The sequence below is a fragment of the Phacochoerus africanus genome, chromosome 15 (assembly GCF_016906955.1).
Source record: "Phacochoerus africanus isolate WHEZ1 chromosome 15, ROS_Pafr_v1, whole genome shotgun sequence".
Taxonomy (NCBI): domain Eukaryota; kingdom Metazoa; phylum Chordata; class Mammalia; order Artiodactyla; family Suidae; genus Phacochoerus; species Phacochoerus africanus.
In genome coordinates, this window is record NC_062558.1 from 31520701 (window position 1) to 31532058 (window position 11358).

Sequence of the window (11358 nt, forward strand, 5' to 3'; positions counted from 1 at the left end):
TCTATTTCTGGTCTCTAGTAAGTGCCTTAAGAAAACTCCTGTTGGAGTTCCTGTCGTGGCGCAGCGGTTAACGAATCCCACCAGGAACCATGACGGTGCGGGTTCCATCCCTGCCCTTGCTCAGTGGGTTAATGATCTGGTGTTGCCGTGAGCTGTGGTGTAGGTCGCAGATGCCGCTCAGATCCCGCGTTGCTGTGGCTCTGGCGTAGGCTGGCAGCTACAGCTCCGATGAGACCCCTAGCCTGGGAACCTCCATATACCGTGGGAGTGGCCCAAGAAATGGCAAAAAGACAAAAAAAAAAAAAGAAAGAAAGAAAAGAAAAGAAAACTCCTGTTTACTTATACTCCACTTGTAACAATTTTGACACCAAACGTGTGTCGGGTTTTCACACAACAACCAAGTCTCCAACTCTCCAGACACGGACTGGGTGTTTTGCAATTCAATTGTGACATGAATTACCTGGAGTTAGCATAGACCCCACAGCTTCAGGGCTCAGTCCTGTAGGATTGTCCCCATATCAGACACCAGTCATGTGTCCAAGATTGTCACCTGTACTTCTGACCAAATCATTCTAAATTGGGGATTTAGAACCAATTCTCCTCAAGTTCAGTACTTTGCTGTAGTGGCTCACAGAACTCAGGGAAACATTTATATACACCCAGTCGTTATAAGGGATATAATAAGAGACAGATGAGTAGTCAGATGAAGAGTTACGTAGGGTGAGGGCCAGAAGGGTCCTGAGTGCAGAAGCTTTTGTACCGCTGGAGTTGGGGTGCACCACGCTCCCAAAATATGCATGTTTTCTTCTGTACGGAGGTTTTCCTAGCCCCATAGGGTAGGAATTTTTATGGAGGCATCATCACATAGGCAAAAATCAATTATTAACTTAATTTCCAACCCCTCCCTGCCCTGGAGGGTAAGGGGGTAGGACTGAGGGTTCCAAGCTTCTAATCATGGCTTGGTCTTTCTCAGGAGCCTACCAAGAGTGGCCTCATTAGAACACAAAACAGTCCTATCACCCAGGAAATCCTGAGGGATTTGGGAGCTCTCTGTCAGGAACCGAGGACAGAGACTAAAAATATATCTTACTATGTCATAGTACCTCTGTGTGTATATGTTGACTGAATGTGTCAGTGAATGAGCTAACTGATTTGGGGATCTTCTGAGGAAAGAAAGTAAAATGAATGCTTTAGGAGTTCCTGTCATGGCTCAGTGGTAATGAACCTGACTAGTATCCATAAGGACATGAGTTCAATTCCTGGCCTCACTCAGTGGATTAAGGATCCGGTGTTGCTGTGAGCTATGGTTTAAGTTGCAGACATGGTTTGGATCCTGCGTTGCTGTGACTGTGGTGTAGGCTGGCAGTTGCAGCTCTGATTCAACCCCTAGCCTGTGAAATTCCATACGCTGCAGGTGCAGCCCTAAAAAGCAAGCAAGAAAAAAAAAAGGAATGCTTCAATAAATGCACACTATACATTTTTCTTTTTATTAACAAAACAGTTAAAACATCTGCATCCCCAGGCTAGAATTAGGAGGGTTTTGAAAATGGTTTCTTCTGAAGAGAGGAATGCAAACCCATAACCAATTCTACATGAAATCAGGCAGTGCTACAAGAAAGCAGATCTTCAATACAGAGAGGAAGCAGTGAATACTGTGCCATTACTGTAACAGAAGAATGGATTTAAGTACAAAACCAGAGCCTACACAACATGACTTTCCTGGGGATACCTCTGGAGATGACACTATTTTATACAGTACACTAAAAATAGGAATATAAATATGACACATGTGACTGTAGGAAATGTCAGACATTTTACACATCACCCTTCCACTTTCTCACCCAGAGCACCTGGGAAAGGTGAAGGAAAACAGTAGGTAGATCCAGTGATTATGTGTCATTCCAAATACTGACTCCATCTGGGGTCTCCACAAGGTGATAGAAACACATGGGGAATCAGGCACCAAAATATAACACACGAAAGCTCAGAGGCCATCAGAATGGAAATCTGTAGTAGTTACGTAGAATTCTTAGAGTAAGAAATTTCAAATTCTGGGGAATTCCCGTCGTGGTGCAGTGGTTAATGAATCCGACCAGGAACCACGAGGTTGTGGGTTCGGTCCCTGGCCTTGCTCAGTGGGTTACGGATCCAGTGTTGCTGTGAGCTGTGGTGTAAGTCGCAGATGTGGCTCAGATCCCGCGTTGCTGTGGCTGTGGGGTAGGCCAGCGGCTACAGCTCCAATTTGACCCCTAGCCTGGGAACCTCCATAAGCCACGGGAGTGGCCCTAAAAAAGACAAAAAAAAAATCAGTTCTGAAGAAGTCATATATAATCCACTTTTCAAAAACATCTCTGAAAGGTAGTAAAAATAAGCATTAAATCTGGCCCAATTCACTTGATTCCTGAGGTTAAGGCCAGATAAAATCCTGGGTCAAGAAAAGAAGGTTTTTGTTCATATTATTTTACACGAGTACAGTAGAAACTGATGACTTTTCCAAAGTATCAAAATGGTAAATCTTAGAGTATGTATTAAAAACTCATAGACACTTCATTAGTCACAGTTTTGAATAGTGGTCTCTATTCTTTAAAATAGTTGTTTAGAAATAGTCCTGGAGTTTCCTGGTGGCCTAGTAGTTAAAAGATCTGGTGCTGTTACTGCTATGGCTCAGGTCTGATTCCTGGTCTAGGAATGTCTATAAGCTGTGGACTTGGTCAAAAAAAAAAAAAAGAAGAAGAAATAGTCAGTTCTAGTGCCAAAACCATGAAAAGGAAATCCTACAGGAGGATCCTAAAATCTGTAACTATTCATTTTTATACTCGTAACAATCAATGTACAGATATGGGAGATCCCATTGTGGCTCAGTCTTAACAAACCTGAGGACACAGGTTTGATCCCTGGCCTCACTCAGTGGGTTAAGGATCCAGCGTTGCTGTGAGCTGTGGTGTAGGTCACAGATACAGCTTGGATCCCACATTGCTGTGGCGTAGGCCTGCAGCTGCAGCTGTGATTCGACCCCTAGCCTGGAAACTTCCATAACGCCTAGCCTGGAAACTTCCATACGCCACAGGTGTGGCCCTAAAAAAAAGAAAAGAAAAGAAATAGTTAAAAAAAAGAAATGGTAAAGGCTTGAGTGTGAGTTGCTTTTGGAGTAGCATCCAGACTGCATTCATTATAATTGGCTGCAAAGTGCGGAGGATGTCTTTAAAGATGTTAAAGGCACAAACGTGGCTTTTTCCAGTTTTTAACAGCAGTTAACATTACTTCCTATCATAGAAATGTGATGTGGATTGGAATACACTGGGTAGCTCAGCAGTTAGATTTGATGGATTCCGGGTCTGGTATGATGAGTTACCTGATTTGGTCTGCAGCTCTTCTAGAACTGCCACATAGAAACCTAAACCTCCAGGGATGGTCCAGGTTCCCTAAGAACTTTAGAACCAGAGATGTGGAATGAGCCTATGTCCCATGAGTCAGGCTTGCTCTCTGTCCCAGGTATCCGTGGCTATGTAATAGAAAACCCCAAACTTAGTGGCTTAAAACAACAATTTTGTCCAGTGGGTTCAATGGGCAGTTCTTGCTTGGGTGTCTCATGCAGTTGCAGTCATATGTTAGCAGGATCTGGAATCATCTGAAGGCTTCTCCTCTCCCCTGTCCAATGACTGAACTTGGATAGCTTGAATGCTGGGGCTGGTCAGGCCTCTCTCCTCGCCACATGGCTACCTGAGCTTCCTCACAGCAGGGCAGACTCAGGATAGTCAGATTTTTATATGGGAGTTAGCTTCCTTCACAATAAGACTTTTAAGGGACAGAAAGTGGAAGCTGATAGCATCTTAAGACCAAGACCTGACACAGCATCACTTTATCATTGGGAAAAGTGATAAGAGCTGCCAAGACACAAGGTGGGGGCTGGGAGGGGGTTACAAAATAAGACAAATGCCGGAAACTTGGTGGCCACTTTTAATCCTCCCCATTCATCAACCAAGAATCAAAATGTTTGTTCATAGTTGGGCGTTATCTTAGTCTCACCTCAGAATGAGATGCTTCATATTCATGTAGCTCTTTATGTGCTAATAAGAAAAATCATGGAGTTTCCATTGTGGCTTAGCAGGTTAAGAACCCGACTAGTAACCATGAGGATGTCGGTTCAATCCCTGGTCTCGCTCAGTGGATTAAGGATCCGGTGTTGCCATGAGCTGTGGTGTAGGTCACAGAGGCGGCTTGGATCTGGTGTTGCTGTGGCTGTGGTGTAGGCTGGCAGCTGCAGCTCCAATTAAACCCCTAGCCTGGGTACTTTCATATGCCGAGGGTGCGGCCCTGAAAGAAAAGAAAAGTTTGTGTACATTGTCTCAATTTGCTTTCCTAATATCCCTGTGAAACAGTAGTTTGGATAATAAGGCAACTGAGGTACAGAGGTTAAAGGCCTAGGATCACACAACTCCCTAGGGACAGAATGGAACTCTCTTTCTGAATCTCTTGGCTCTCAGTCCATGCTGAGGGATTCTGGCTTATTTGTTGTTTGTTGACCCAGATCACTTTGCTTCCTGACACTTACAGAGCTGGGGGAGAGGAAAGCACATTTCCCTTTGGCTGAAAATCTGGATGCAGGTCTTAGCAGGGGAAGCTCAAGGTGCAAAAGCAAAGGTAACATTACATGACCGCGTAGCCTGGTGCCATCAGTAAGGACTCTGGAAGCCACTGTACTGGCCTTCACTCTTGGGGAACTCTCTCCGGATCCTCCAGCGGCAGCAGCTCGGCAGGATGGCAAAGTCAGCCAGGTCCTGGGAGCCAAAGCGCCAGATAGTGTAGCACCTGTAGGCGCAGTGCCGCAGCCGACTGTTGGCAGAATCTGCATCCAGCACCAGCAAGGGCTCCTGGTAGTGCAGGAGGAACTGCAGGACACCCCTGGACAGGACTAGCTTCTGGAACAGCTCTGAGGTGGTGATACAGGCACCCAGCTTTTTCCGACAGCACAGCTCCTCCAGGCACTTGTGACTGTCAGGGAGTTGGGACGGGAGGCAGTTTCCACACTGGCACCAATCTGGGCAGTCACTGGATCTAGGAGCTGCCTCTTCACTAAGCAGCTGAATAGCCTCTGGTTGTCCAGGAATGAAGGGTGGGTCATGAAGAGACAGAGGCAGCCTAGACAAGTCTGTGAAGTCCATCGGGGGTCTCTGAAAAAGTCCAGTTGCCAAACCCATCAGCAATGACAACCTCTAGGGTTCTAGGTTATTTCATTTTATTATTAGCTTTATAAAATTACATTTAATATTACATCAATACCAGCAGCTATCGATTATTTATTTATTTTTCTTTTTAAGGATGCACCTGTGGCATTGGGAAGTTCCTGGCCTAGGGTCCAATCAGCCTGCAGCTGCCATCCTGTGCCACAGCCTCAGCAATACCAATCTGGGCCACATCTGCGACCTACACTGCAGCTTGTGGCAACACCAGGTCCTTAACCCACTGAGATCAAACGCACAACTCCTGGATACTATGTTGGGTTCTTAACCCACTGAGCCACAACAGGAACTTCTCATCTATTAAAAGTACATGCACTCATCCATCCCACTCCCTCCCCTTTCCCCCTTGGTGGTTTTTTGGATGCAAACTGTTACATGGAATGGATAGGCAATGGGATCCTACTGTACAGCACAGGGAACTGTGTGTGATTGGGTCACTTTGTTGTACAAGAGAATTTGATGAAACATTGTAAATCAACTCTACTTTAATAATAACAAAATAAACACACACACAAAATAAAAGTGTATATACTAGGACTAGGACTCACAAGCATTGAGTCATTTAAGCTTTTGAAGAGCCTCGTGAGATGTGTGTCCTGATCTCCATTTCACAGACTTGAAAAGTGAAATTCAGAAAAGCCAGACCTCAGCACAGAATCACCTCTTCAGAGAGAGCTTCTTGCCCTTATACCTGATCTAGGTAGTTCCTCTCCTCCCAGGTCATTCTCTTATCACCTAATGATGTTCTATGTTCTTCATAGAACACTTATTACCATCTGAAATGGTCTTATTAATTGATATGTGTACTTTTTTTGTGTGTTCTTTTTGTCCTTTTATGGCCGCACCCAAGGCATATGGAGGATCCCAGGCTAGGGATCTAATCAGAGCTGTTGCTGCCCGCCTACACCACAGCCACAGCAACGTGGGATCCGGGCCGCGTCTGTGACCTACACCACAGCTCATGGCAACATTGGATCCTTAACCCACTGAGCAAGACCATGGTCTGGACACACAACCTCATGGTTCCTAGTCGGATTTGTTTCCGCTGCACCACGACGTGAACTCCAATATGTTTACTTGATTCTTCCACATGAAAGCAGGGGTCTTATTTGCTGTGTTTACTGCCAGGATCCCAGGTGCCTAGGACAGTCCCCAGCACATAGTAGAGAGTAAATATTTGTTGACCTAGCTCAACTTTCTCCTTTCTCACCGTGTTCCCTCTTCTGAAAAAAAGCCTTTGTTATCCTCCAAGGGAAGTTGCCATAATTGTCCTCATTTATGTCTATTCTTTGTGACATATACCTTCATTCACCAAAGAAAGCCCAAGTATGATAAGACTGAATAGTTCTTGTACTTGAATGTTCACAGCAGTACTACTTATAATAGCCAAAGAGTGAAAAAAAATAACCCAAGTGTCCATGAATGGAGAGACAGATGAAAAAATATTATGTTCAAACAGTAGAGTATTACTCAGCTATAAAAAGAAATGAAGTACTGACAAATGCTAAACATCGATGGAACCTTGAAGACATTATGTGAAGGGAAAGAAGTCAGACACACAGGGCAAATATTATATGCTTCAGTTTATATGAAATGTCCGAAGCAGGTAAATCCATGGCTATAGAAAGCAGATTAGTGGTTGCCAGGGGTTGGAGAGAAGTGAGTGAGGAGTGGCCACTGAATGGATACAAGCTTTCCTTTCATGGTGATGACAAAGTTCTAGATGGTGGTGATGGTTGCATAGCATTGTGGATATCCGAAATATTACTGAATTGCACACTTTACAATAGTTAATATGGGAAATGTTATGTTGTGTGTGTTCTACCCTCCCTACCCTCCAACACACAGGAGTTTGCTTTATACCCAGATCTGATAAGAACATGACAAGAATGGAAAAATTTTAGCTAGTCTCTTCCAAGAAGAGATGTGAAATTCTTAAATATTAGTGAACTGAATCTAGCCATAAATACAAAGAATATTAAACTGCATTCAAATTGATTTTATTGCAGGAATGCAAGATTGGCTTAATGTTTGAAAACTAGTATAATTCACCATATAACAGAAAAAAAGAAAATTCATTGATTTTTTGAAAAGCAGCAGAAAAAAATATTATTTTAAAATTCAATTTCCATTCATGATAAAAATTCTTAGCAAACTAGGAACAGAGGAGAATTTTCTTAATCTGGTAGACCATTCTTTAAAAACCTATGGCAAGTGCTATAGTGAAATGAAAATTTCTCTTCCGGAGATAGGGAATGAGACAAAGATGCCTGCTATTACTTCTATTCAGTATTTCTAGAGGTCCTAACATGTATAATAAATACATGGAGCTGGAATAAGCAAGAAAGGAATCTCCCCTATAGCCTTTAAAGGGAGCACAGCCATGCTGACACCTTGATTTCAGACTTCTAGCCTCCAGAACTGTGAGAGAATAAGTTTCTGTGGTCCCAAGCTACCTAGTTTGGGGCAATTTACTATGGAAGCTGTAGAAAACTACCACGGTTAGTGGAGATATGCAGCAGCCAAAACTGCTGGGGAGAGTGTGAATTAGAACACTCACTTTATTTGTTTGTTAATTAAAGTTGATTTACAATGTTATGCCAATTTCTGCTGTATGGCAAAGTGACCCAGCCACTTAAATATACATTCTTTTTCTTATATTCTTTTCCATCATGGTCTATCCCAAGAGATTGGATATAGTTCCCCATTCTATACAGTAGGACCTCATTGCTTATCCATTCTAAATGTAACAGTTTGCATCTACTAACCCCAAACTCCCAGTCTATCCCACTCTCTCCCTTCTCCCCCTTGGCAACCACAAGTCTGTAGAACACTTATTTTAGAGAAATGTTTGATAGTATCTACTAATGCTGAACACACACCTGCCTTATGACTCAGCATTTCCACTCTTAGGTGCCATATGTTTACCATAGCAGCACCATTGGCATGAGACCCAAAGTGGAAACTCCCCAAATGGGCAGTTCATTCAATAGCAGAATGGGGAGTTCTCGTTGTGGTGCAGTGGAAATGAATCCGACTAGGAACCATGAGGTTTCGGGTTCCATCCCTGGTCCCACTCAGAGGGTTAAAGATCCTGCGTTGCCGTGAGCTGTGGTGTGGGTCACAGACTTGGCTCAGCATTGCTGTGGCTCTGGCATGGGCTGGCAGCTGTAGCTCCAATTAGACCCCCTAGCCTGGGAAGCTCCATATGCCACAAGTGCGGCCCTAAAAAGACCAAAAAAAAAAAAATAGTAGAATGGAAACACTGAATGTTTATAAAATGGAAATTATACAACACTGAGAATGAATCATTGTTATGTGCAACATCGTGGATGATTCTTACAAGAATGACATTGAGTGAAAGAGGCCAGACACCCAACAGAGTATATACTGAATACGCAATAGAGAATTTAAATTTTATAAAATTCCAGGAGAGGTAAAACTAACCTTGAATACAGGATAATGACTCCTTTTTTTTTTTTTTTTTTTAATGGCCACCCTCATGGCATATGGAGGTTTCCAGCCAGGGATTGAATTTGAGCTGCAGCTGCAGCAATGCCAGATGCCTTAACCCATGCCTCCGAAGTGACCAAAGCCATTGCAGGTGGATTCTTAATCCATGTGCCACAGCAGGAACTCCGATAATGACTACTTTTAAGGGAAGGTAGTGATTGGGTAGAAACGTGAAAGGAACTTATATTAGTGATATTCACTTTTTAAATCTGGGTGCTGGGGAAGTTCCCTTGTGGTGCAGCAGGTTAAGAATCCTGCATTGTCACTACATTGGCCTGGATTGCTGCTGTGGTTTAGGTTCAATCCCTGGCCTGGGAACATCTGCATGCCACAAGCGTGGCCAAAAAAAAAAAAAAAAATCTGGGTGCTGGTTACATGTGCTACATGTGGTTTGCTTTGTCAAGTCATAAATTGTGATATATACATATTTCTAGATGTATTTATATTTAATAGTATGTTTTCTTAAGAAAAAAATTAAATAACTTACTGGGACTTCTTCACCTTTGACATCTTGCAGACTTCTGCCCAGTAGCCTCTGGTCTACCATCCTAATGTGGGGTTCATCCACAAAGGACACATACTTTAATGTCTAGAAAATAAAGATTAAAAGTTGACTCATTTTAGGACAGAACTATCATGAACTGCATATTTGAACATATCTAAAGGCAACTGTTTTGCCTACTTACCAAATGACAACCTGTTTAACAAGCTAACTAAAAACTCCTGCTAACCAAGAATGAATGATTCTGAACCTAAAGGTAAATAGCAGAAATGGATCCCCAAGCACCTTAATTTGTAGACTCAGAGTATCCACAGTTTACTGCCTAGTATCTTTAGGTCCCACAGGTGCTAAGTAAAAATTCCTTTGTCGTGCTCCCTCAATTTCAGTTACTTTAGGCTCAATAGCTCCAGAAAGTTATACCATTACAACTTACATTATTTGTATTTTCATTAAATGTCATCCCATCTCGGGCTGTGAAATGGTGATTAATTCTAGCTGCAAAGATGAACTTTTATTTTAATTGCAAATACGTGTATAATCAACAATGAATCATGCATTCAGCTGCCGGGAAAGGACAACAATGATCTTGGATAAGGGAAAGATGAAGAAACCCTCTTTGTTGTTACGTACTAGAGATTTCTCTTTGATTGGAGGAAATCATGGAGTCAGTGTCGTAAATTCCAAATTAATCGAATCAATATCACACAGATGAGCTAAAATTTCCTTTGACTACTTCCTCATCCTAGGCTCCTTTCCAGGACCAATCACTGTTATCACTTTTGTGAATGTCCAATACCTTTTTGTATAGATGTTTACCCCCTCATATGTATGTGTGTGCATATATGTGTATAACAAATAGAGAACACATAGAATTAGTTTATGTGTATAGTTGTTTTTTAACGTGTATATCATACCATACATATTGTTCTATAGTTTGCTTTTTTTCCTCCCAGCAAATGTCTTAGATATCTTGCTTGTGCCAGTACCTATAGCATAGTGGTTATAAACATGGATTCTGAAACCAGCCTACTTAAGTTGGGATTTCAGCTCTGCCACTTACCAGCTGTATGACTTATTATTTAACTTGAATTATTTAACTTTATTGTGCTTCAGTTTCCTCATCTAAGAAAGGCACAACAGTAGTACCTATCTATAATAATCACAGAATCCCATAAAACTACCTAAAAGGTTGTGTGAAGGTTCACTGGAAATGCTATATAAATGTGTGCTTTTATTATCTACCTTATTTTAAAAAGTTGCTGCCAAGCATTCCTTACTATGGACTTATCATAGTTTATCTCACCATTCACCTATTGGACATTTGGATAGAGGCTCCCCTTCACTGTTACAAATGGCACTCTCATGGACACCTTGTTCACGGGCACTGCTTGGGTACCCATGTGAGTGTTTCTCTAGGGCAGGTATGGAGACGTGAAAATGCCAGAATTTAAAGTATGTCCTGTTTTAAATGTTACTAGATACTGACAAGTTGTCCTCCAAAGTCATTATACTTTTTTTTTTTTTTACTTTGCTGTACCAATTTAATGAATTCGAGAAAATCGACCAATCCTGGAACATAAAAATTTGTTTTCCCCTATATCTTGCTTCTCCATTTTTTGTTTCTCTTCTTCCCTAAGACTAAAGGATTCACCTGAGAGATGGTGGATTGAGGTGGGGTCTAGAGACTCAGCCACCGTGGGATTACACCTATGATTTTGGCCTGGTTTCTGTACATTTCTCAGTGATCTAACAAACCCTCTGGGCCTTTGGCTGTCCCATAGACACAGCCACTCTTACCGGCTTTGGCTCCATGATGGATTCACACTTCTTCCTGTAGTAGTATTCATTGACTGCACAGGGCTCACAGCACTTGCAACAGGGATAAACATGGGATCGACACCAATTATTTGAGTATGTGTTGATGAGAAAGTCGATGAACACAGTGGCCTGGGAAGAATGCAGACAAGTGCCATGTCAGTGAAACTTCCTCTTGCCAGATCACTTTCATAAAGTCTAAGAAAGAGAATCCCTTACCAAACCAAAGTAGGAGAGTGTTGAGCCAATGTACACAATCAGCTGGATAATGTCAAATTTTCCTCCCTG

The 11358-nt window shown here is 42.3% G+C and overlaps 1 protein-coding gene across 2 annotated transcripts in view; it reads right to left on the bottom strand.

Moving 5' to 3' along the window:
• Positions 1–4221: 4221 nt before the first annotated feature.
• Positions 4222–11358, bottom strand: part of P2RX7 (purinergic receptor P2X 7) — a 59132-nt gene continuing 51995 nt past the window's right edge. For both annotated transcript variants that reach the window (XM_047761736.1, XM_047761738.1), the window contains exons 10-13: positions 11290–11355; positions 11053–11202; positions 9241–9342; positions 4222–5171 (exon numbers count right to left, since the gene is read on the bottom strand). In XM_047761736.1, the coding sequence (XP_047617692.1) occupies positions 4674–5171; positions 9241–9342; positions 11053–11202; positions 11290–11355 (816 nt within the window). In that variant the 3' untranslated portion in view covers positions 4222–4673. The remainder of the gene's footprint in view (positions 5172–9240; positions 9343–11052; positions 11203–11289; positions 11356–11358) is intronic.